Genomic DNA, 26,673 nt, shown 5'->3' on the forward strand with positions numbered 1-26,673 from the left:
CTATTTCAGGGCAGGAAAAAACCAGCTGCTTCCTTCAGCCTGTCGCCCCCAGCACTGCATGCAACCTCTCCTACCACACAGCCCTCTTTTAACACAACCACTGCACAAACATAAACAGAACAACCGAGCAGCAGGGACACGTTTGGCCGAGGACAACGTGAGCGCAAGGCCAGCCCCGCCAGCCCTCAGAAAGCAGGAGAACGAGGCCCATGGGACAGCCCCACTCGGCCGCCATTACCCGGGCGCACCAAGCACCAAGCCAGCTCTGGGCTCTCCAGAGAGAAGCAGGCCCCAGCGCCTTTGGGGAGCTGCTGGGGACGGTGCTGGCAGAACGGCACTCAGCGAAAGGCCACCCGTGCATGGCTGAAAGTTCATCCACGGCAATAAAGCCGCAAGGAGCTCAGCTTCCATGGCATGCTTGTGTTTCCTGGTGGCACCGATCGGGAGCAATCTGCAGCCAGCATAGCACAGAAAAAGTGGTTAATAGTGTGACAGCCCCGTAACATAATTAACAGCTCCAGATTGCATTTAGGAGCCTTCATTTGAATACAGCAATTTATCCTGTGCACACAAGACAACTCTAAATTAATTCAGGGTTGCTATTGAAGACCTGAAATTGTATAACTGATATTAATGCTCAAATTTTCTTTTAATGTGCAGGTCTTCCTCACGCAGCTGTCTGTCTGTGACTGGCAGCCTTGGTTTACCCAATGACTTCCCTTAAACTGTGCAAGGTGGGAACATATTTCACAGAGAGACATTTATACCTCTAGGAATACCAAATTCAGAACTCAAACATGAATGATTTACCTCAAAAGATTCTAATTAATTATATTTAATTATATCCTGAAAGGAAGACAGTTTAATGCCAAATGATGGGTGAATCATCCCAAAGGTGCATCACCAAGTGATTTACTGCCATCACTGTGAGCCTGATACTATCAGCCTAGGAGCAACAGATCAGACGTCAGAAGTTCAGTGCATTTCTGACTTCAGCTGATCCAACGCATAGATACCATCCCCATGGTCACACAGAAAAAGCAGTTCAATATAGAACTTGCTTTCTGCAGAAAACAAGTTTACAATGACCCTCTCTGCTACCTCCTTCACTGCTTAAAATGCCAGATCTTACATTTACGGCAGGGAATGTGACAAACAACCCACCTGCCCGTGCCTTCTGAAGTTTTCTGCACCCCTGGATTTCACTACTATGGAGTCGAACTCCCCAAAAGCAAGAAACCAGAGACCATGAGAAGATGACCGAGTTCACATTATCATGTCAACTGCCTTTGCTTAGGGGAGGGAAGGTCCGAGGGACTGCAAAATACTTCAGGAGCGCCAGGAAACAGTCCTTTAACTTAAGGACAGAGGGTAGCTAATATCTCAGGGATAAAATTAGCTCCCTTAGCAAAACTTTCAGACTACTTGCATACTTTCGATTTTACATGTCTGCAGCTGAATCTTGCTCTGTCGGGAAAGGTGCCAGAACTGAACTTTAATCATTAACATCAGAATCCTTCCTGGTCTCCAGCCGGCTGCCCATCGCAGGGGTCAAAGGCAGCGACCACAACGCTTTGAATCCAAGCAGCCAACTGATTTTTTTTTGTCGTTGTTTTTCCCTGCAAAAGCTCACCTTTCTGTTTTGTTTTGTTTTGTTTATCACTCTCCGGGCGCCCTCGCTGCTTTAGGTCCCGGCTGCGCTCTCCATCCTCCCTCCCAACCCCGAGCTGTTCCCCGAGGAGCCGAGGGGCAGCGAGACCGCGGCGGGGCCGTGCCCGGAGCTCGGACCCAGACCCAGACCCGGACCCAGACCCCGCGGCCATCCCGCGGCGCCCCGCGCTCGGTCCGGCTCCGCACCCGCGCAGGGCGGCGGCGGGGCAGCCGGGCATCCCCTCCGGTCCCCCACCTGGCCGCCGGTTCTCCCCACCCGTGGAGACCCCCCACGCGATTCCGGGGGATCCCCGGTCCTTCGGGTCCCGTTCCCACGGAAAGGGCTCCGATGGGGGCGCGGGGGCAGCCCCCTCGTACTCACCGCGGCGGCCACGGCGCCGAGCTCGGCGCTGAGCAGCAACCCGAAGCCCAGCCAGAGCCGCATGCTGCCGCGCACCGTGCCGGCGGCTCGGCGTGGGGGCTCCGCGGGGCCGGCCCCACAGCCGTGCCTCTCCCCTCCGTGGCGGCCGCGGCGCCTGCAATGCGAGGGACTCGCCTCGCCGTAACCGATGGGCGGCGGCAGCCCCCTCTCCTCCCCCCGGGCGGAGACCCTGAGAGCGCGCAACCTCGCCCGCTCCCCGCGGTTCCTCCTCCTCCTCCTCCTCCTCCTCCTCCGCCCGCCGCGGGTGGGTGCGGGCGGGCGGCGGGGGGAGCGGCGCCGTTTCCTCGCCCCACACCGCCGCGGCCGCCCGGGAGGGCGCGGAGAGGAGCGGAGCGGGGCAGGGGCAGGGGCCGGGACGGGCAGGGCGGCTGCGAGCCCCCCCCCCCGGCAGCGCCTCGCCGAGCTCCGGAGGGTGCCCGACGTCGGGAGCGGGCTCGGCTCGGCCGGGCTCGGCTCGCAGGGGACGACCCGGCAGCGAGAGGAAGCCGTGAGCGGAGCCCCCGGGCTGGGAAGGAGCGACGATGGACATCGCGCAGCTTCCCAGCGCGCGTGGTTTGGTTTGTCAGTAAGTAAATCCGCCCGGGGTGGGCTGCGGGGAACAACTTTTTCCGAAGTCGCCTTGTCACCGTGAGCCGCGGAGGTCTATCACGTGCTTGTGTTTGTGCTCGCTTGCAACAACACTGAGCTTGTTCCCCTCTCCGTGCAGGGATCTGGGGGTCGTGTTGGTCCTGCTGGAGGTGGTGCTGTCAGCCGTCAGAGTAGATGCTGTAAGTACAACAAAACGCCGTGCGACTCTTACCGAGGAGGGGGAAGGCAGAAGCAGTTCCCTTGGCACCGGCGAGTTGAGGAACTGCGCTTTCCTTTGCCAGATGGCTTATCTATCGTGCCGTTAAAAGAAACAACAAGAAATCAGCCCCGCAAGCCTGGCAGATTACTGCCGTCAACAGCGCAATGTCTAGCAGAGAAGCCTAAGACTTCGCTGTCAGGTGCTTTGACGTATTCCACGGTTACTTTTGCTCAGGCTGGGTAAGCTGTTAAAGTAACAGCGAGTGATTAGAAGCAAGCCCCAAGACATCTTCATTTTCATATGAAAAGCACCAGGGCAGATGGGTGGGACAAAAATGCGGTGCTGTAGATACCGGGGGGGTACTTGGGGGAGGTTAACCTACAGGTGAAATGCCTTCAGTTAAGTGCAGACCTCATCTGAGCACTGAGAATCTGAACCTGTGGCTTCATTTTACAAGTCACAGACATGATAATGAATACATTGTTGTTTCAACCATTAAACCCCAAAAAATCAAAAACAGTAAGTTCAATGTTGTAATAGGTGATTGTGACCATCTGCTCGACGTGTTGATGTAAACAGAAGTAATTTTAACTCTCCGGTCACTGTCACGAGGCTGTGAAAGAACTGGAACAGTGTGAATATGCCTGTCCCAAAGCTTGGTGAATTTACTGGGAAGATTTTCTTTATTGAGAGTAGGCTTTGGATCAGGCCTGAATGCTGCAGACTGCAAGGCTGCTGAGACTTGGCTTGTGGCCACATCTGCCAGCTACCAAATGGGGGTCATGTGCGAGGGCAAGTTGCACCTCAATTACCTTTTTTTAAGAGCTATCCTACTTATATTTTAATTCCACTCTCTGCAGCTTTTACCCCTTTTATTATTACTTTACACTCTTCTTAGATACCTGGTGTGGTTATGTCTTTGCAGGGAGATGGCATAATGTCTTAAGAAGCAGAAAATATCAGGGATTTTGCAGCAGGTATTGTGGCACACGATTGTTGCTGCAGTTTGCCTTTTGGTCTGCATGGTTGGTTGTGCCAGGTGGGGTGTTTTTCCTCATCGTGGCCAAGCAAAAGCTGGCAGACAAGACCCATAGCCCCACAGGAAGGGCAGCGAGTGAGGCCCTCAAGTGTTATGTGCTATTTTTCTGTGCCACGATCTTTTGGTGGCGTCATCCTTCTGCTGAGTTGCGCGAAAGGAATGATGCTACCATGTGCTATTGAAACCAGAACAGGCTGATGACAATGCAAGCATTTTAGGTCCGGTAATGAAATCATTGGGATCAGTTGACCTGAAACAGTGTCATTTGTGGTTTGCCTCTTCTTTTTCTGAAGGTGTGCTGCAGAGCGCGTAGCATGATACCTGAGCTTTAGCCATAGCATGGGATGATTTATTCTCCTTCGTGTTCTTGCTTGTAGACTGCAGGCTGCAGGGTTAATGCAGAGGGATACCAAGGAGGTATCTGAGCTACCTCCTCAAGTTAGTGCATGCAGTCTGGTCATGGCTCCTTGAATGTCCTTGAAAGTGATGTTTTCCTCAGAATTTCATGGAAGATTAAGTTGGCTTCTGTGGAGGTCCGGTTTCCCTGATGAGCAGTTCTATAGCCGCAGCTGCTTAGGAGATGCAACACTCCTGTGCATGTGAGTGAGGAAGTATGATCATCTTTCCATGAAGAATTAGAGCCGCATTGCTACCAAAAGTATTTATCCCATTTTCCACCCAAGTGCCCCTCCCTTCCCTCAGCCAGCACTGATCTTTCTATAGTCATGTGGCGAGCAGAACTGGAAAATTATTGGTTTAAACTAACCAGCCCCCAGAAAGAGAAGAGTGTGGAGAGCTAACTTTAGCCTTGATCAGATCGCCATGTGCATTCATGGAAACATGGGCTGTCACAGCCCTGGGAGCCAGCAGCTGGGGGTGAGAGGCGGGCAGCTCGCTCCTCGCAGCGACAGCCCCTGTCTGAATGTGTCTGCAAAGTGACAAAGCAGACGTGTGGGAAGCAGCAGCACCCGAGTACTTGCAGGTGGGCAGTTGGCAGTCATCATCAAGAATCGCTATGAATTATCAAAGACTGTTAGACCAGATCTTAAAAATCATTGTTCTGCCTGTAATAAGGCAAGCAGAGCAGCTGAATTCAACAGCCATGTATGTGAATGGGTTCCAGTCGGTGGAGGTAAGCATTGCTGAATGAGTGACATTATATATAGGAGGACACTGGAATGAAATGAAGGAGAAAGCCAGCAAGGAGAGAGAGAGAAAGAAGGGAACCCAGAGCATTTGACTGGACACCGTGTCTGGCAGACTGTTGTAGCTGCTACGGAGTGGATGTTTCTGAGCAGAGAAAGAAATGAGAGGAAGAAAAAAGAAAGAGGATGTTTAGAATATCAGCAGATCGGGGCAGAAGTAATGGTGTCTTTGGCCAGGGGAGAGGACTCCAGTTTCAGGCTCGAAGAGAGCTAGGGAAGAGAAGTCCCTGGATGGAAATACTAGGGGAGACGGCCAATTGGAGTGGGTCAGGCCCCAGTTATCTTTAGCAGTCTTTGGCATCTGCTGGCTGGTGATGTTAAAGGCCTCAAAGAAATTTGGAACCGTTCTAAATTGTAGATTTAAATGTTCATCTGGCTTAAATAAAATTGTGTTGACTACCCAAAGTTTAGCCAAGTTCACAAATTTCTCCGTTTCTCTTACTACAAGTGTATTGCATCCAAAATACTTTTTTTTTTCCTTTTCAGAGAGAATATACCTTCTACTGATGATGATTTTTTCCTGTCTTTCCCAAAGCACACTTCTTTCTGAGTTGCTTTCTAACATTTGATGACCTTATTGGTGCCCCCTTAGTATATTTTTTTAAACTGCTCCTAATGAAAATCACTTTTTTTAAAAAAAGCTAAATGCAGGTGAGAGCAGTGGAATCATAGAAAAGAAGGGAATGAATGTCAGACTAAAGAAAGAAAGACAAAAGAAAGTAAGTTAGAATAACATTTGCAAAAATAACTGCAAGTAGCCAATCACAAATGACAGGAATTTCAAAAGAACAACATATGTAGATGTATAGAGAGATTTATGTAGAAAGAATATAGACTCAAAGTAGTGCACAAAATCTGCTTCTGTTTACTTCTGTGATATCATGAAGGGATATATTTGGGGGGATGGCATCAAAGAGGGCAACAAGCCCTAAAAAGAGAGGATAAAGCCAACAGTGCTATTCTTTCTGCTGACTTTGTAGCAAAACGAGGTTGCTAACACTAGTTGATGCTCAGTGTCAGTGCTCTACAGCTATCATATATCCAAGGTTTCCCAGATGTGTGCCATTTGTTTCCATCTGGAAACTTTTATCTGGTGGAAATAGGAGGACTTTTTTTGTTGACCCAGGATTTCCAGGCCAAAAGAGGCTAGGGTGGATCAATCACCCAGCCCACCCTGCTGGCCATGTCCACTGCAAATGCATGCACCAAGATCACAGTGTACAAAATAGGATACTCCATGCATACTGCACAGGTGACATAGGAATGAGTAGTCAGTCTGACTTACCGAAGTCTTCTGCTACACTCCTTAGTGCATGCAAAGTGAGCCCATCACTTCCTGCAAATATCGGACTCCTTACAGGTGCACTAATTCAGAAATAGCTCTGTCTAGTAAATCTCCCAAAGAGAAATGTGGCAGTCCTATTTTAGAACAACTTCATCTCACCACTGCAATGGGGTGATTTGGGAAAATTCCACCAGCTTGCAGTCATGCCTTTTCGTGTCTGTTTAGCTGAGTGTACAATTTAGTTCATCTTTCAATAACAGTGGTGTTTTATAAGAAAAATTGGAATAATGATATGTGGGAAAAAAAAAAAAAAAAAAAAAAGGAAAAAAACATCATTTAGGGGAGCCTCCCAATATATCTGATCACTTTATTCACTATTTCTTTGAACCCTGAAAGAATTATTGGGTAGTTTGGAGAGGACTCTTTCTGTTTTCAGTCACAAAGATGTGAAGAAGCAGCAACTCTATTAAAGAACTGTGAGGAGTCCTGAGTGAAATAAGTGGTTTACAGGCAGCTGCAGGAGGCACAACCCCTCACTTCCACTGGCACCGTCATGCCTTGATCTGGCAGTGGTGTCCCCATCATGACAAGTGTTACAGTGTGCATCATGCTGTAGATGGGCAGCAGGATGGCTGCCCAAATGGGATTTTTTTTCTTGATCAGAGCCAGGATTTCACCTGACAGCACCTTTAAGATGTCAGGCAGACTAACACACTCTCTGGAAGTATTATATATGAGGAAATAGTCTTGTTCTATAGCTGTGAATTCCTTTCTTCTGGTTCTTTCTTTCTCATATGCTGTCTGCTCCACTCATCAGTAAGTGTTTCCTTAAATGTTACACTCCCTTATTATTCCTCAAATACTTAGTGTTATTCTTTTTAGCTGTCATGCCTATGAGACCAATGCTCAGCCTAATTTCTTATGAATTAATCATTCTTCCTAGGTAGATTTCTGCCACGTCTATGTGTATTAAATCAGACCAATCTTTGTATACAGGCATATGCTGTAACACTGGTTAAAGTTACTCATGCAAGAACTGGATACCCCAGAAGCAATATACTTTGTCTCTCTGGTGTTAACAATGGAAAGAGATTCTTGTACATGCCCTTGTTCTGTAATCTCTCAGTAGAAAGTCATACGTAGACTTTTGACTCACTTTTTCTTGTGAGTAGAAAGGAGCACACTCAAGGGATGTTTGCAATAAAATATTCAGTGTAATTCTGTCTTTTAGATTTATTAAATGACAGAAGATATACTCATGTCTTACTGTATTTGGTAGAAGAGACAGAGTTTTGGCAGCTTCCCATACTTCTCAGAGGTTACAATGTTGACACTGAGAGACAAGAATCCTGTCATGGTACAATATCATGTAATAAAAGGATCTACTTATTTTGTCACCTTTATCTGAAAGCAGCTGAAGTGGTTTCAAAAATTAAACATTGTTTTTCCATGAACTTATAAAGTAGTGTATCTGGCTTTTGCTGTGTAGTAATTGCACCACAGGAAGTCTTTATGCATTATGGCTCTAAATCTATATATATATATTTTAATTTTGTGAAAAAAAGAAATCTGTAAGCAGAATGGACTTACTCCAAATATAAAACTGTTGTGGCTTATTCAGTTATGTCTATAAACTGACACTTGTTATAAACATCTTGATTCAGTAGTTTAGAACACAGGTTGTTTGAGTGGATCTCTTTTTCTTTTTTCATGAGTGATTTTCTTGCCTGAAACTAGAGTATTTTTTACCAGTTCTTTCCTTTTGTTTTTCTAAGGCAAAGAGTAGAGCATTCTTCATATTGCATTATACTGATCCAAGATCTTGAAGGATTCAGAGGTGATCTTGCAGTTGAATGTTATGACGCTTTTGCTTGCCAAAGGCTGCAGTTTATCTTCCCTGTTCTCCCTTAGGAAACTAATGTTTTACACTATTTGTAATACCTTGTTTGGTCCCAGGGAGCAAAAAGCTCAATAAGATTTGCAGTATCTACAGGTATTTATCAACAGTTATTTTCTTACAAATTGCAGTAGCAGTTGACTCAGTTCACAGTAAAATAATGTGCAGTTTCTGCTGTTCCACCATTAGGGCGTTGCAGTTGTGTAGTACCCCAAGAAGGAGGGGTAGTAAGGACTTTCTGTACTCAGAGACAGTGCAGGGTGCTGCTCCTTGGGGCAGGGGAGCTAGGGGTGGGAAATGTCAGCCAGGGTGGAGAGGCAGACAAGGCCTCACAGGCTGGTACATCCCCACAGCAGTCAGCAGGGCTGGCGATGGTCACTGGGGTCAGACACCGAGTCTTCCTTTCACCATTATAATCCATGTCTTTATGTCCAAGGCAAGGATCTCCATTAAAGTTTTCAGTCAGACATCTGTTTTAATGCATAAGTAAATATTAAAAAAAAAAAAAAAAAAAAAAAACTTTCATCTGATCACCTAGAATAGTCCTTATAGCACAGGAAAAAATATATATTTCTACTAACAGCTTTCTTTCCTTGCAAACTGCCACTCCATCCCATAAAATAAGCTTTGCTCTGTAACCCGAGAAGCACTGCAAATACTTTGCTGGTGGAAGAGAGGTGTGTTACTATGTCCATCACAGAGAGTCTGTCTTTAAAATTCTTCCAGGTAGTTTATATTTCAGAATGTTTTTCCCCCCTTTTTGTGAATAGCAAAGTTTGTTTCCTCCCAACTATACACTGCATTTTGCAATGTGTTGTGCATTCTATTATTGGCAGGTGTTTTTTTTTAAATAATTTTATATGTGCAAGTTCAGAAGAATTTTTAGATCATATCTGTTCCCAATGATGTACACTTGCTTGGGATATTTCAGATGTCCTATTTATTCCTAAGTAATCCCAACCTTTATTTTGAAGTAGCTTTCTGAACTCAGCAAGTGAAGATCATTCAGATAAATAGGGCTTGGCTTGTTTTTTGGCAGGTCTTAGCTGCAGATCATGCCCAAACCTCCCTTCACCATTGACTGATGAAGCCATGTAACTTTTTTTTTATTCCAGCTATGCTTTTCCTTTTTATTTCATAAGGCTCATAAAAGTTCTTTGCTGGTCAAAATTACCTTCTGACAATGTAACCAAACTGAGTAAAAAGAAGTATTTGAGGCAGAGTGAAGTATTCTGGATACAACACAGACCTTCTACTTGTCATACTTTGCCAAAAGTTTTTTGTTGTTGTTGTTGATCCTTTTATTTCTGTTTGTGTCTTTAGAAAACAAGTAACTATCACTGTCTCAGATTGCAGCTCTGTCCCAAAGCACAGCTCTGAGCTCATGAGTGCTACATGCAGTGCCAAGCTTGCGGAGCCCACATATCAGCCACCAGTGCTGGTGCGACAGGCAGAGAGCCATGCGGGTGCCTTTCTGCCCGTCCTCATCCTCGGGAGGCTGCAGCCCCTGACTTAGCAGGACCCTGGCCATCTCACTGCATGTCTGACTTGTGGAAACGCAGGGTTGAGAAAACATCTGCTCTTCATCATGGGCGTGCAGAGCTCTAGACTGGGGGGTGAGAAAAAAAGTTTGTACAAATCAGTGATTTGCTGCCTATACCATGCTCGGGTCCTGCCCGCGCTTGCAAAACTGCAGCCTGGCAGCCGTGGGGAGCAGAATCACTTCTTAAGGTGGATGCAGGAAGCTGGGAGAGCTCAGCAGGCTTCCCTGTCCCGCTGACGTGCGCTTCACTTTCTGCATAGTGTTGGCTTTCTCTGAGGTTCAGTCCTGCTCTGCCTGCGCAACCCCCGTTTGCACACTGCGAGCAGATGCAGGAAGGCATGTCACATCTGGGCTGCAGCCCCGCTGACCCCAGGGCAATTGGTGTTCAGCCACCTGGTCACAGTCTCACGGTGCCCCAACCAAGCCCTGGGGAGCCCCTCCGGAAGGAGAGTGGAGCTGCCCACCGGGGCTGCCGGCGTGTCCTGGGCTGAGCCTCAGCACAGGGAGTGGGCAGAAAGGAATGCTGCTCCCGCGCAGGGCTGGGAATAGCCGCTGGGGCCGCGGAGCATGGGAAGCCGGCATATCTCCCCGAGCCGGGAGCCAGAGAAACAGCCCGCTGGAAAACGGCCCAGGCGTCTCTGCGTGACACTTGGAAAATCTTCAGTTGCGCTCGCTGGAAGAAGGAAGCGAGCAGGGAAATGTAAGCGTTTCCCCGGTGGTGTGGGACTGAAGCTGAATTTTCCCCAGGTGATTTGCAGGTGCATGGTCAGAGAAGGTATAGAGTTGCCTAAATCTTCTCTCTGCTGTATGTGCTTATGAGGTAGCCAGCACATCTGGTATCTCTTAACTCGGTAAAGCCCACAGGCTGCTTCCTCTCTGGCTGTGTCCATTACTGCAAACCGCAGAGTCCCAGGTGTATTCTCTGCCCTTGTGGCCAGCTGGCACAGTCTGTCCATGTCCATAATAGTCATTAGCCTTAGTAATTAGCCTCCGTTTGCAAAACAGGGTGGCCCCTTACAGACTGCCTGTGGTCCTTAGATTGTGCTGAGAAATGTCTTGAGAGAGTGCTGAAGCAAAGCAATCAAAAGCTTGCTAGCCCAAGCAAAAAGCATGCAAGGGACCTCGCTAGCAGCTAAACAGTGCAGATGGTCAAGCTGCAGGGCATGGGAATATTTAATATATTAATGTAGACATAGCATGTGTGCCTCAGACTGTGACACCTCGATGCAGATTAATTGGCTGGAAATCAGGGTCCTGCTCTCATTTCTCACATAAGTCAGTGAGTTGGGCAATTTTATCTGTGTAGGACTGAATGAGAACTAAGGTGCTTTATGAGCAGCTGAGAAATTGTGAGAAAATGCAGGCAGTGGTTAACGTTCTGAATACTTGTGGCTTGCTCCACAATTGTATTGCTATGTCACCTGCTTGAGTAGGTAAAGTAAATCCTGTCCTGATAGCTTATCTGAAGCTTTATGTGATGTTTCATGATGTTGTGATGCCATATTTGTCACTATCTGCATCACATAAGTAAAAGAATGGACAAAAATAAGCATGTAAAAATATGCAAATGGAAACAGGTCACAAAATTGCAAAAGCAGAGGAATCAAAAAAGCATTCACAAGTCCTCTTCATCGTACCCAAGTGTTAGGAAAGATAGTCCTTCCCACGTGAGGAAGTCCCTAAGTGACTCAAGTACTCAAGCACTTGGCTACAGGCTTGTTTTCTGGCTTATGCAGCACTCCCCAACTGCTCTTTCATCTGTACTTGAAAAGTATGAGAACCTCAGCACATCTTCATCTGTCTCCCTCTCTCTAGAGATTTTGTATTTACATAGAGTGGTCAGATGAGGGGAATGTGAAAAATGTGCTTTTACCTTCTGATTTTAGAATAAAGTCGAGACTGGGTGAGTAGTGGAAGGCAGGGGTTTTAATTGTCCTCATTTGTTGTAAACTGAGGCTTATCAGTCACACAGTGTCGGTTTCCAGTCTACATTTGCTTCTTACTTTTCCAGTCCTCATCTATGGCAACAGTTTTGGATTGTTTGGCAGATCACAGCCTTTGTGCCCTATCTATGAAACTATTAATATTACCTTAAAAAAAAAAAAAAAAAGTTCCCTATAAGATAGTCTCCTTACCCTTTGCCCAAGTCACAGGGAATAAGGAGAGGACTTCCTGGGACTTCAGCCTTTTAGTGACCCAGAGACTGAAGTAATCAGTACCCCTTTCCCTTGAGTAAATAGGCTTAAACAGGCTCAAATGAGTAGAATATGTTAACAGTTTCATGCAGTTTCATAACAGTTTCAGCCATCAGACTATCTATATCTGAATCCCTTTCCAAGGAATGGTTATCCAAATGAACTCATATGGCCCATGGACTAAGGAATGATGTGGAAAAAATTAGGTTTCTCTTGAATATTGATTTCCCTTTAGGAATTTATGCCATCAAATCAAGATCCAAACATCTTACACCACCCATACAACACATACTTTGACCAATACTGATCTTTTGATTATTTTTCTATGTAGGAGGGAATAAATTCTTTGCCTTCAAAGGGATAAGGTTGGAGCCATTCTTGATAAGGTGTGTTCAATAGCCTGAGATGTCAGTAAACCTCAAGCAAATATTACCTCTGCTTTCACAACTCTAATCTCTTCCTTGAGGTTTGTATTGTCCCTTAGGGACATAGTATTACGTAGGGTCGCCATTGAGTAGATGGGTGATTAGTAAGGTAGCTTGAGGCTGGATCATAAATCACTTTGAAGACTGAGACTGTAGTCTTGAGTTTGTCAGAACAAGGAATCCATGCAAGCCCTACAGCAACATGCGTACATGGTCCTGTGTTGCTTAGTAGGTATGCTTCACGTAGTATGATTCCTTGAGTATGATTAGTAGGAATGATTCCTTAGTAGGGCTTCATGCTTTCAACCACCTAGTGTATTGTTTTCCCCAAGGAAGGACATAAGACAGTTACTATGATCAGATCAGAAACATCTTACTGGCATTTTGGGAACGCTTTGTGTTATAAAATCCAGTTTCCATTAAATAGAGCCTGGACTGGTCATCTGTTTCACTGGAAGTACACCATCTCCAATTAGGAATAGTGTAATTTTTTTTACTAATTCTTCAAGGTATGTCATTTTCCATGAATGTGATTTCCCTGTTACTAGTGTATCATTCACCATCTTCTTTAGAGCCACTAACATTTGTAAAGGAGAGAGGAACTGAGGTAGAGCTGTCATTTGTTATGAATGAGAGGTAGACTGAGTGGCCTCTGCCTTGAGGCTACCAATCTGGGGCTACCAATTAGGTTTTTAAATAAATACTGCATTAAGACAAGCACATATATAATGTCATAGAATAGAACAATTCATAATGGAAAAAAGTTCAGCGTTCTCAGGAAATAAAGGGATATAGAAGTGCACATGCCATGTATTTTCACAATTTACTCTGTACTGAAGCAAGGTCATGGTACCTCCTAGTGATAATGGGTAACCCCATGGTAATCTATCCATCTGTACAGAAGTATCATCTTCCCAAAACCATTTACCCTTTTTTATTTTTTTAGTATCATATAAAGAGAGACCTTTCTAAGATTCTTCATCTCATCTCAAGATCCCCCTCTGTATACAGCTTTTCTCTAAACATGAACTTACCCTTCTCTTTGAGGAAACTGCTGTTCCTCAGTAGTTGAGAAGCCAGGCCTGGGATCATTGTTTTCTCATTTTGTGGTCCACTCTGATTGCCCTCAAGTTGTTTCAGCCAGAGAGTTCAATGCCAGAATTTTCTGCTGTATCTTCCTACTTCCAAGATTGCAGACTGTCAAAAGGGAGTACTGTTTTCCTATGAAAGGGGATGAGAGAGTACTGAATTAAAATCCAGTGCAAGGGGGTTGCTTGTTTCTTGCTTCCTTTTTTTGGATGAAAGACCAACTCATTTTTGCCATAGCTTGAAGAAATTTACTTTTTTCTGACACTTCAGAACTGAGTGTAAATTTAGATAGTCTGGCTAACCTTTTCAAAGGGTCTGGTCAGTAACATCAGCTGTCCCTTGTGTCTCTCAAATGAGCAATGTACACAAAGACTGTGCTCCAGAGCACAAGCAGGAAAGACTTCTGACCTTTTGATCTGATGATCTGTTCCCAAAATCTCCGCACGTCCAAAAGCAGCAACACAAATACCAGAGAACTTGAAGACCTGAGGAAAGGGGACGCTCCACAATTTTACAAGTAGAAGCAGAGAGCAGCTGCCTGAGGGGTTCTGGTGCAGGACTAAGCCTGCTGGAGACCTGGAAATGTGGACCACTGTAGTAGGCCCATGTGGCTCTCCTTCAGGCATGAGTTTCAAACTGTCCATCAGCTTCCGCAGCAGCAGAACCACACAGAAGAATGTCTTAAAAACATAACTCCAATGTGAGACCCACGGTCAATAACCAGTGAGTGTGAGCAAGTCAGGGCTCGCTGCCTGTCCATCCTGGTGGTGTTGGTCTTGCTGCAGTCACAGTGCAGGTGGGCCCTGGCCTACGTGATGCAGAAGGTGTGCACTGCCTGGCCCGGCAAGGGGTGGAGGGAACTTGTTCTCCCTGTTAGCCTATAAGCAGGGTGTTAAACACTTCTCCTCCTTAAATCCAGAGCATACGTCCATGACGCAGTTGCATTACATTATCTGTAATACCTCTTAACTTGGAAAAGTAACAGGGAAGGAAATGTTACATCCTTCCATACCCACAGTAGCATGCTGTTGTCTGCAGATTTCCATCACTGCAGGTTACCGAGCTGGCTAGCTTGCCAAGATAAAAGTTACTTTCAGTAAGCTCTGTGCTTCCGCAGCTTATTCCTAGTGAATTCCTAATGAATTCCTCTAGCAGGTTTTATAAATGCACTATAACCCATGCTATTCAGGCTGGATACCGTACCCAAGTTAGACCCTTTGAAATTAGGTTTCTGGGTCTCTGCACTGTGTTGCCGTGTGCTACAGTAGAAATGCCCCCAGACTGTCATGTTTCCAAATGATATATTCAGCCCACTTTGTAAAGATGTAGCAGTGTGAGATCTTGGTATATTATTGCATGGATTCTGATTGTTAAGGACATGTGACTGATTGCTTTGAGTCTAAACAACTCAAGAGCATAATGCTTCCCCAGCTTAACTATTTTGTAATGATTAACTGCAATGTTATGAGAGCCATTTTGTGCCACCAGTTTTTAAGCAGAACAGCATGTTCAACAGAAAAATCTAATCTAAGTTGGTGCTATCAAATGGTCTATCTTTTCAGTTTTTAAAGTGAGATTGCAGCACATCTGTAGAAATCTCCCTTAAATCAATGGACTTGAGCACACTTTGGATTAGACAGTAAGCGTTCAACCTTTCGTGTTGGTTTCTGGGAGATGCAACAGAACACAATAGGATTAACTGAATTTAATGTTCAGGGTAACAATTAATAGAAATGCCTCCTGTGTGTGCTGACAATGTGATTTCATGTTAATAGTTACTGAAGCCTTGCTTTCCTAGCCTCCCTCAGGTAATAATGAGTGACTTAGCATTATATACACTTTCTGGCTTTGCAGTTTTTGTAGTTGTGTCATATCTGTCTGTTTGAGCCGAGAAATGTTTTACTAATTTTAATTTCTAGGAGCCAGAAGTTCAGAATAGGGTCCTGGAAGAGTGAGTCAGAGTGTCCCTAAATTTCTGACCTGCATGTGTTCTTACCCAGTAAAATTTTGTCTGGAGTTTGACTTAAATAATGATCATGTGAGCAGCCAGCTGAGAATTATATTCATTGCAGTCCTATGACATTACACGACATTACCCTTTTTTATTTAAGACTTACAGCATTAAACCATTAGGTCTTTTTTTCGTTTATCTGCAGTCCTCACCTGTCACCCACTGAAAGAAGAAACTTGGTTTGATAGAGTACAGTTGATTCAGGTGACAAATTGTTGTACAGAGACACACTGAGTCTTTAGAATGAGACTATATTAAAATGCAAGCTATGAAAATTTCCTGAGTTTAATTCATGTTTGAATTACAGCACAGGTTTTAGAGAAATATTACATCCCATATTCTTATGTCTGAGAATCTACCACAACACTTGCTAAGTTTTTTCCAGTAGTTAATGATTCCTATGATAAGTAAATTCATATGTTTGCCTTATTTCTGGACCAAATTTATCTAGCTTTAAATTCTATCAATGAGATTTTGTTTTACATTTGCTACATTGATATCTGTGTGTATATGTGGTTTATGGTATTTAACCCATTCCAGAACATGACAGGGTTGAACATGGAGCTGGGAGAATGCCATGTCTGTGATGGTGTCTTCCAACACTGTTGCTGATGACAGCAACATCATTGCTGATGACACAGCTGGTATCTAGTGAAACAATTGTTTTAAACTCCTATTGTCATTTTCTGTTTATGACAGTATATAAATTAGCCTCCTGTGATTTGTCATTAAACAGAAGCCTTTTTCTCAAGTCTTTGACTGTTTCCCATGACTCTTCTCTAAGTCCTCATCCAATTGTTTTTGAAATTGTCAGTCACAACTGGACCAAGGATATCACTAGTATCAACGAGAAATATAGCATAACTTTCTTACCTCTCTTCAATTCAGCTTGGTGGCCAAATGTTGTTATCATCTCTGAATAACAATCTGAATAATGCCGTATTTTTCACTGAAGTATGGTACTGGGAACTCCTTGTTGAAATGGTGTTTCCTCAGAACCCTGCTGTTCCTCTTTTTGGAGAAAGAGGTAACCTGAAAACAGCCCTTCCTACTATGTGTGCCCAATGTTTCTGTGTTTGGGGTTAAGAATTTACAGAGAGCAGTACTAAAATGTATTTTTTTTGCTCCCATCCTAGCAATTTATCAGATTGTTGCCTTTTTTTCTTCATAGTGCTCCATCTCTGTGACATGAGTTAACTTCCTTGGTGAAGATTTTATATTTTTTTCCAGGTCACTTTTAAAACTACTAACTAGAACATGATGAAGCATCAGTCATTATGGGGATGTCACAAAACCCACACATAGTTTAACTGAAATTTCAACTTGACGCTTACCAAAACATCTATTTGAAAACCTTCTAAGATGCATTATGTTGATGTAGTTAATATGTGATTCATAATCAGACTAGCACAGAGTGTCAAGTCAAAGAGTGATGCAGAGAAATTTTTATATTTGTTATTCCACGATAAAAGTTTTGAGAGTAGATTTTCTTAGTTCCTATGTATTATTTTACTGTATAAAGCTGTAAGTGAATATAAGAAATTTGCAAAATACAGCAAATCAGAAAAAGGAACCTAGCTTTTAAACCACAGCCCATTAATGAAAAATAACCCTTCCTCTTCCTATATACCTTCTGTAAAACCCATGGTCCAGGTTATCCTGTCACTTATGCTGTGTTATTTCCCTAAGAATGGTAATCAGATTTTGCAGATGTAACTGAAAGCCAAATGTGTTTCTGTATGTATGTTGGTATGCAAGGAGCATCAGAAACATTCTTGCCTTCAGGATAATTACAAAATTGCTTCCTTTTTGTCATCCACCCATGATGCCATCTAATTTTATGTTCCTTGGCTGGTAGCAGTTAGCCTCATTAACCTTACTTGATAGAGCGTTCCAACAGTTATGATTCTCATGTGAAAAATTCTTCCTAATGGCTGGAATTTGTTTTTCTTTAATTTCTACCTTTGCTCTCTTGTCCTATTATGTGTACTAAGCTGAAAATAGTAACTCAAGATTGGCGTGTCTACTCTTTACAGTGTGATGAATTCTGGTTAATTCTCTTGCATTTTTCTTTGGTCATAACATAGTTGTGGTGAGTAGGATGTTTTAACTAACAATCCTATCGATTTCAGCTTAGGTTCCTTGTGTGTTTATATTTAATAAAAAATACCTGTAACTAACACTAATATGAGGTTTTAGCTGAGATTTTTTTCTATTCGGGGAAATCCAGAAATTCAGATATGTTCATTCATCACTTCACCTACCTCCACAAATGTAACATTATCACCGTGATGATGTTAATTTCATCATCGTCTTACATGGCATCTGCAGTAGGGCTGAAGCAGTGCTACTGTGCTCAGTATAACTTGACATTTTTAAGGTTAAAATTTCATCAATATAATTTTACTTTACACTATTGCATAATCCTACATCTTATTGCAGTGCAGATATGCTGATTGTTGTCAAATTCACAGTGGTGGGAAGTATGAGTTTAATCCCTGTTCACAAAACAGTCTTTTCCCCCTTTTTTGGGGTAATACAGTAACTTCTGTGTAGATGCAGAGCACTGGTAGAAGCAGATTTTTCAGTCCAGCACAGTGCAGCATTACAAGGACCCCTGCAAAGGAAGGCTGTAGCTCCACTGGGGAAAAAAAAAAAAAAAAAAAAAGAAAAAGAAAAAAAAAAAAGGCAGAAATCTTTTCATATTTTTGTTACATTTTCTTTACAGTTTTGACATGATGAAAATTTGTGTGTTGGCCTGTTAAGAGAGACTGATATAAATTTAGGAATGGTCTGCAGTATACCATCTATTCTTTATATGCATTCATATATATTCTTTATACACATTCATACGAAATTTTCTGTGCTTTGGGACTGCATCGCCCAGAGTGCAATGTAGTCTAGGGACCCTGCAACATTTTCTAAAGAAATCAGAAAACCACACTATTTCAGATAAGTTCTTTGAAGTTAGGCTAAGTTCTTTAAGTTAAGCTGGTCTAGAGCTTGGTGTTTTTTTCTTTCTTCTTTCTGTTGTTTATTTTGTTGTTTCCTAATACAGACCTCATGGTGTGAAGAGAGAAACTCAAGCTGTGATACTTGATACCTAGGAAAAGAGGTCATCTCATTGAAGAAGGAAATTGTTTACCATTGTTTACAAACAGTTCTCTTGAGTTAGAATTTTTAATTACATTTATAAAGGACTGCACTGGGAATAGGGAGAGGGGTTTTTATGTTACCTAACTTGGATTTTCGCCATAAAATAATGGAAACAAACAAATGAAGTTTACATAGAAAATGCAGTAGTTCTTGAGTAATTCCTGAAGAGGTGAAATTACCATTAGCATTCATTGGAAAGTATTATGTTGTAAAGTCTGTATCTCTGGATTCAAGAGGCTTGGGGGCTATTTCCTCTCTTGAGTTTACAGTTTTCAAAATCAAGAGATTGTCTTACTTATAAGAGTAGCATGCAATGAAGTATTTGCTTCTTTGGAAATGGTAATTTTAGCATATATTGGGACATAGAAATCTTTGTCGTAATTCACAAAGAAACACGATATGGACATTTTCAGCTTTACTGACTACTTAAACCTTTTCATAAGGTTCCACCTTTTGGCTGAGGTCCTACTTTCTATATAGAAAAGGTATTTCCTGAGGGGTTATCTTGCCTGAGACAAAGTTAATGGGCTAGTCAAATAAAGTTTTCCCTATCTGTACATGCTTGTCTAATATGTCATTCATCTTTCATGGGCAATGATCCCTTCTGTGAACTTTTTGATTATACTCTAATAACTCACAAGATTTAGCATCTTTCAAAGCCTTATTTTTTAAGGAAAGTATTTTTTTTCAGTCTATTAAAGAATACCATGCAGATAGATAATTCCAAATTTATTCTACCACAAAAATAACTATAAATCACACATTTGCTGGAAAGAAGGTTATACTACCAAAAAATAAGTATTAACTGAGTCAGGCATTTCACTGCCAGGCTCTCCTGGGAGGTATACCAAGAAACAGGAAAGCCTTTCCACAAGTATTATAAATTTAATGGTTATGTTATAATAATAGGATCTCCTGGAAACTGTTATTGAAACTAATGTCACACTTAGGACAAGAAAATATACCTTCTCAAATAAGTTGTTACCAGTCATGCATTTCTAATGCCTCGCATTTCTTTTCATACATCTGAATGCATGCCACAGACATCCATCACTTTTTTTGCTTGCTGCTAATCCAAGAATTTCTCCACATTGTCTGGAAGAGTGAATGAAAGATACTTGGCAGCTGAAAATCTCATTGCCAAATTGCTATATATTGTCAACCTGATAAACTCTTTAATATAAGGTTTTCCTCTTCATAATGGAAAAAGTAGTGGCAAATGTAAATCTCCAACCTGAGATGCTACACAGAAGTCAGGTTTGCAAAAGGATTGACCTCCCCTCACCTTTATAGGCTTTCATTTGTAATGATCTTGCAGGCACAGTTTAGCAGTATTGTATTGCACTTATGCACCTGTAACAAGAAATGCCTCCTGACTTCCCAAATGCATCCTGTGGGCGAGTTACCCCTGCAGAAGCTGCTGCCAGCCTGCACCAGTGCTTGCCACAGCCCACCACAGGGCTGCTTGAGCTCAGCACTGGGCGAGGGGGCTTCCAGAGGAACATGTTGCACCCCTGCTCCATGCACTGTGGGCATCCAGTGTCCAGGGGAAAAGGGAGCATGCATGCTGAAATAAAATGCTTTTGCTACCTGGCTAAGTACCACAGCCTGTGGCCAGCAGGAAGGCAGGGAGATGTCCCCTCACAAAGAGGCACTTGTGAGGATAAGTACAGTGTGCTTCGTTTAATCGTTTTTAAGCCTGAGTGCATCTCAACGTGGTATTTTTTTTGCTAAAGAAAGATCAGGAGACAGGAAGATGAAAGAAATCTAGTAAAAAAAAAAAAAAAAAAGACTGAGAAAATGAATTACAAAAAAAAATTTAAAAAAAGGCATCAGCAGCCAGGATAATAGTGCTTTGTTTATTCTTTCCCTTTGAGCTTTGTGGAAATATAATAGTTTTCCACTTCTTGGTCCTGCTTTCCCTTTTCTCCTCCCCGGCCCCGTCTCGCTTCATTTTCTTCTGTGACCATTAGCACGGCAGGAGCCTGCCACCCACCGTGTCCATTCATCGCCTCTCCAAAGAGGCCTGAGAGTGCAGCCACCCTGCACAGGCTAACCTGGACCCAAAGGGCAGCGCAGTGCTGTGCCTGAAGCCCGTTCCTATTTGTACAGCAACGTGACATTGCAGGAAAAGAGTTCAGTCATGCTCAATTTTACTTCTGGTATTGCAAAAGCAGCGCATTAGCAGTGGAGTTCTGCAGATTGCATGGAACTAATTATATTAAATTGTTCCATAGGAGCTCTTTAAAGAGAGTTGGATGTAGAAGAGCAGGGCTTTTGACGTGAAGTTGATTCATATGAGGTTTTACGAGCATTTATTTTACTTCGAAGGGTTCAGGTCACCTTCTTCTGTGTGAAAACTGAAGGAAGGGAATCTTCAAAATTCCCTGTAGAATTTCCTCTCAGTTTCTTCCTACAGGCATTTTCCCTCCTCAGCCTGGAAGAAACAAACCACATGGTTAGCATGAAATGTGCAGGCTCCAGCTCCTTCTCCCTCCCTGCCCCCGTGTCCTGTGTGACCGTTTTCAGTATTTTAATGATGAAGAACTCCTCTGTCAGATAAATGTTTTCCATCTTAAGCATCTGAGGACCCCAGCCTTTCATTCTTAGCATCCAACTGGGGGAGAGGCAGTTTCTTTTTCTTGATACTTTATTTTCCAGATACATAGCAAGCACTCCTAAAATGTGCTACTGATGACTGGTGAATAACTGGCTGGGGCTTGTTGTATGTTGAAGGCACGTGAGGCAATACTTGTGCTTCCCTGACTGCTCAGCCCAGCTTGTTTTCCTCTGTCTCAGGTTTTATTGAGACCACCAGAACACTCTTGCTCAGGGCAGACAGTTATCTTTCTTCATCACTAATAATGACAACTGGGTTCCTGGTGTCACAACACTGTTATTTATTTTCCCTACTGGGGCTCTAGTGAAAAACATCTGCTGGACAAATTCCTCTTGAAAATTCCATATACAGCAATCATGGAGATAAGAGATAAGTTTAAAGCTACTTTGCATACTTTTGCTTAAAAAGACTCAGCAGCACAGAAGTTAGCTTATGTGACATTTTTTAGTACAATTAAAACATTCAGTAACAGTCAAATGATACTTTTTTTTGAATGTGTTCCTTGAGATCCTAATTCTGCTTCCCGCAAGTCATCACACTTTTTTCACCAACCCAGTCCTGCCATTACAACTACATCTTCTTTATGGTGTTTATATAGAATAAATATTCTAAATTATCTGCTTTGTTGTTGTGGCTTTTCCATACACAGATCTCAGGACTAGTGCTGATGAATATTTTCATTTCGTGGGCCAACAGAAATGACATACATAACTCGTCTCTAATACCAAAACAGAAGCTGCAAACCAGCTGGTTTGATGCCTGCTTCATGACTGGGGCTGCCGTAGGGAACCAAATGTTTTGTGACTGTCCTTTTTCAGTCTAAATGGGCAGAACTTCCATTTTCTTTCCACTTAAGTCTTATGCGTGATTCCTGGATTACTTATTCTGTAACAGCCATATATACACACTATTTGAAAGTGGTACGCGCGCGCCCTCCAGAGATGGTGGCTTCCAGCTCTGCCCACTTGAATCGCTGTCCGTGCATGGGTGAAATCAGAAATATCCATTTCTGCCATTGGCCCCTAGCACAAGCAAACTGCAAAGAAGCTCACAGAATATCTGCAGCTCCAGCTGAGGATGCTGGAGCATGGACATGAGTGTGTGTAATGGGAGAGTGAAAGAAGTGATTGCACAGGTCTGAATTTGTGAGTTCAGAATTGTTTGTGAATTGTTGAGAATACAGACACCCATTCATGAAGTCAAGAGTTGTTGCCGTCATTCAAGCAAGTCTGGGAAACCCCTACGTAATACTGCTTTAATGCTGAAATACAGTTTCTTTCAGTTTATTAGTTTTTGTTTTTTGTTTGTTTGTTTGTTTTGTTTGTTTGTTTAGCATTGATATAACTTAGTTCCCTGTTCCTTAACGACAACTTTCTTCCCATCTACTTGCTAACAGACATGTAGGAAAACAGGAAGGATGCAAGGCACTATCTTTTGCATTATTTAATAAGTCCTAGAAACCTTTCTGCAGTCTTTGTATTTCTAAGTTTAGAATATGCTGTGCTTAGAGAGAAGATCTTTTAACTTTGCTGTTTTTAAGAAATGGAAGAAAATGATGTTATGTCCCTACATACCCTTTGTGTCTGCTTACATTTGTCAAGTAAGGAACGAAGAATATGCTAACTTGTTTGTCAAAAGAAGATAAGATGTAGTGGTGCTGTTCTCTAGTCCAGGCGACCCACATTTATTTGCTATTCAGCCTCCCTGGATAGTTCATTTTGCTGCCAGCTGTTCTCCAAGGATCAGTCTCAGAGATAAGAGGGGCTTGAGAGCTCTCAGCAGTATTCCCTCTTTTGCAAATGAGCAAGAAAGTGAGGATTTTTTTTTATTTTTATTTTTATTTTTATTTTTCTGCATTGCTAGCCAGGAACCTGTTCCACACATGCTGCTTGTGGTACCCTATTTCCTCGTGGAGTAGGTGTTGCCCTGTCCTAAAGCAGGGGAGCAGCTGAATGACAGAAAAGGACTTCAATGCAGCAGAGGATTTTAGTGAAGCAAGACTTCTCTTCTTGGAAAGGATCACTGCCTGACTTGTCTCCTTTGCCTTCTCCTGTTAACTTCCTGTCTCAGCATCTGGAATTTGAGCTTGGCAGCAGCGCTCAAACAGAGCTGTTGAATCCTCAGTGTTGGCAGCGTGCTCTGCCCTCTCTGGCTGCTAATGCCAGTCCTCCTCAACACCCTGGGGCACAAACACATCCACATCGCTGTGTCTCTGAGGGGGCATTGCATGTGGTGCTCACTACTGATAATTTCACTGGAGTGGAGTCCTAGGCCAAGTTTCCTTCAGTCAGGCATACAAAAGTCAAAAAATCAGTCACAGCTGAAACAGGACCTAATTTCCTTCTGACATCTCATGAGGACAGATAGCAAAGTGACAGATACCAAATCTGCCATTGGCAGCCCACTGAAACTCCTCTCCGCTTGACCCGTGATCTCATGCAGAAGGCTGTGCTACAGCAGTCATGTCCCCAGGCTCCTGCTATGTGCTGAAGACAACTGCAGCAGCCTTGCCACTTTTCATGGCCTGTGATCTGGTCTGCTTAACCTGTGGGCTTATCCGATCTCCTGAGCGCAGTGGAGCTAGGCATGCCTCCTGGAGTCAGAGGAAATGTCTTAGAGCACAGGCTCCGTCAGTCAGTATTGAGGCATGGAAAAGAAAGCTGCATGATGTTTTTATTATTACTATTTTCTGAAGAGTGTGTGCTATTTTTGAGATAAAAGAAAGTAAGACACTTTTCTAATATGCGTAATAAATGTCACTGAAAAATACCTGAAAGACACTTTTTTTCCTACTCTTGTTTTTTTTTTTTTGTGCTCAGGAAAGAGACCTCAAGTGACGTATCCTTTTGATACAGATTTTTTTCACTTTGCTTTTATGTAGAAAGTATGTGTCACCTACCTGACTGTATAGAGCCAAAACATACAGTCAAAGCTGTAAAATACTTTCTTTCAGATCCAGTTTACATTTTGTTTCAATAACCCCCAAAAAATTAACACTTGTATAAATACTCTTTCCGAACCTTGCCTTGGCTGATCAAAGACTTTTATGTGTTTTGATACAGTTGTTGCCGTCTCCTACCGTACACAATTTTTACTATTTTTGAGCCCCAAAATTATAAAACAAAACACAGTAACAGAAAGCTTTATAAATGCATTTTTAAGCACTGTATTGAAATTTCTCGGAATCACAGAATTGTAGGGGTTGGAAGGGACTTCAAGAGATCATCAGGTCCAACCCCCTGCCAAAACAGGTTCCCTAGAGCAGGTTGCCCAGGTAGGTGTTCAACTTCATAATTTCAGCTGCATTATTTCAGCTTCATAATTACTAGGGGGGTCATAATTTGCTGTTAAAAACAGCATAATGAAAATATTTGGTAGCACCAATCTCAATCAGTTCCTTGGATGATATAAATTGCAGCTGGAGTTATTTAGGCAGGCTGGACAGGAGCTGTGTGGAGGGCAGTGCAAATGCAAGTACATCTCATCAGCTATGGAAATGAATCACACCACAAAATACATGCTGCAGGTGCCTCCTTGCGGAAGGAGAAGTTCTTCGGGGAGAAAGAAAGGGACTGGCATAGCAACACCGTTTCAGGACTGAAAATTAGAAGCAATTAATTCTTCTGGAGCTGCTAGAGAAACGTAGGCAAGGAGGGTGTCTGTGTTGAAGCTGGAAGGCGATGGTTGAGCTGTGGCCACGGGTGAGGCGTTCTGGGATGGTGCGGGCCAGTAACGGTTCCCCTGCGGGCCCTTCGCCTCCCGTGGCATGCTAAGCACTCTCTGCCCAGCTTTTGACAGCTGTCCAGGAGGCACCCTCACCCAGCCCTTGAGAACTCCCGGAGTCTGAACGCAGATGGTATGAAAAGCACTGCCAGCGGCTTTCCGAGACGGTAAATATTTTATTGGTGTGTTCCGTGCCCGGAGGAACGGATAGCTCTGGTGTTAGAGGTCAAGGGAGTTTTATTATGGGAACGTAGAAAGTTCTGCAGGGTTTCAGCGCTTGCTCTCTAAAAAAGAACAAATTCCTTTGGAATTTCAGTTTTAATCGGAATTTATTTCCAAAAATGAAAATAGAGAAATGATCTTCTAAAAAGCAACATTTCCGAATTAATATCCATGATAAAATAGCATAATTTATATGATCCCTGAAACCAAGAATTCATATATGAAACCAAAAATTCAGTCAAAAGCGTGTAAGATCTAAACATAGTAATAACTAATTAACTGAGTAATATTATTATGGTATGTAATATTTACAGGTGAGCTTACTATTACGAAGTAGTGGACAGTGTTGCAGCGGGGCGTCTCAGTTGCGTCGTTTTCATCACCTAGCTAAATGTAAGGGTCTGTTTAAGTAATCTTTAGCCAGGTTTGTAATCCAGCCATTTGTGGACTCCATGTATGTATTTTGCTGACAAAAACCTCTACTATAGGTAAAGCCAGAAAGATAAATCCTGTGCTTTTCCTAATTCCTATTTTTTGTATAGAGGTACTCCACTGGCAGAAGTGTGATTTGACATTTATAGTTGCAACAGCAGCTTTTCCTGGCCGAACTGTCCTAGAGATAATTTACTCTCCATCACACCCATCTACAAATGAGATAGTTATGCTTCTAGATTTGGTACACGCTTGTCTGCATTGGTTCTTCAGACATCTGTGTCTGCCCACGTCATTCAGGAAGAGCGCTGATGTCTAACCCGGCAAGGAATTCAACGTAAGAGGAACCCCTTTGGCAAGAAGCAGAATAGGTCAGCGTCAATTTTAACTCTCCTCACCAAAAAAAAAAACAACACTGGAGAGCCAAACAAACACCACCAGTTTGAGCCTCCACCCAGAAATCTGGCAATCTAAATTACACTCTCTTATTGAGCAGTACTTCCCTCCGCAGGAACAATGAATCAAATGAAAGGGCCTAAATAAATAAATCTTTACACTTCCCTGTTCTTTCTACATCCCAATTAATCATACGTCATTTTAGGAAAACCTAAGTAATCCACAGCAGGAGGCAGAGCTGCTATCGCGGGTGCGTTGGCAGCATCAAGCTGTCCTCCAGGAGCTGCAAGCAGCTGCCGAGGTGGCTTGCATTCCCCTCATGCCCTCGTTCCCCCTGGGAGCGGGCTGACCAGGTCACCGGGGTGGGTGCCGTCTGCAGACGAGCCTGCTCTGGCCCTAATCCTGGCACATGTTGTGCCAGACAGAGCTCCGCTGCTGGCTTGGCCGTTAGTTGCTGCTGCTAGCTGTGACTGCTGCTCCGCCAGCCAGTTTCCTGACAACTCCCTTCGCTGGGCATTTCAGCCTGTCTCGCAGCAGGCCGCATGGCGTTTCTGTT

The 26,673-nt window shown here is 43.3% G+C and overlaps 2 protein-coding genes across 5 annotated transcripts in view; one reads left to right on the forward strand and one right to left on the reverse strand.

Moving 5' to 3' along the window:
• The window catches only part of COL4A1 (collagen type IV alpha 1 chain), a 124,599-nt gene extending 122,334 nt beyond the window's left edge, over positions 1-2,265 (reverse strand). The window contains exon 1 of one of the 2 annotated variants that reach the window (XM_035318006.1): positions 2,033-2,265. In XM_035318006.1, the coding sequence (XP_035173897.1) occupies positions 2,033-2,095 (63 nt within the window). In that variant the 5' untranslated portion in view covers positions 2,096-2,265. The remainder of the gene's footprint in view (positions 1-2,032) is intronic. The other variant, XM_035317998.1, reaches the window with a different exon arrangement.
• An 80-nt stretch (positions 2,266-2,345) lies between these two features.
• The window catches only part of COL4A2 (collagen type IV alpha 2 chain), a 137,399-nt gene continuing 113,071 nt past the window's right edge, over positions 2,346-26,673 (forward strand). Inside the window, exons 1-2 of one of the 3 annotated variants that reach the window (XM_035317971.1) lie at positions 2,346-2,657; positions 2,799-2,884. In XM_035317971.1, the coding sequence (XP_035173862.1) occupies positions 2,614-2,657; positions 2,799-2,884 (130 nt within the window). In that variant the 5' untranslated portion in view covers positions 2,346-2,613. The remainder of the gene's footprint in view (positions 2,658-2,798; positions 2,885-26,673) is intronic. The other 2 variants (XM_035317980.1, XM_035317987.1) reach the window with 2 other exon arrangements.

Source organism: Oxyura jamaicensis, chromosome 1 (assembly GCF_011077185.1).
Source record: "Oxyura jamaicensis isolate SHBP4307 breed ruddy duck chromosome 1, BPBGC_Ojam_1.0, whole genome shotgun sequence".
Taxonomy (NCBI): domain Eukaryota; kingdom Metazoa; phylum Chordata; class Aves; order Anseriformes; family Anatidae; genus Oxyura; species Oxyura jamaicensis.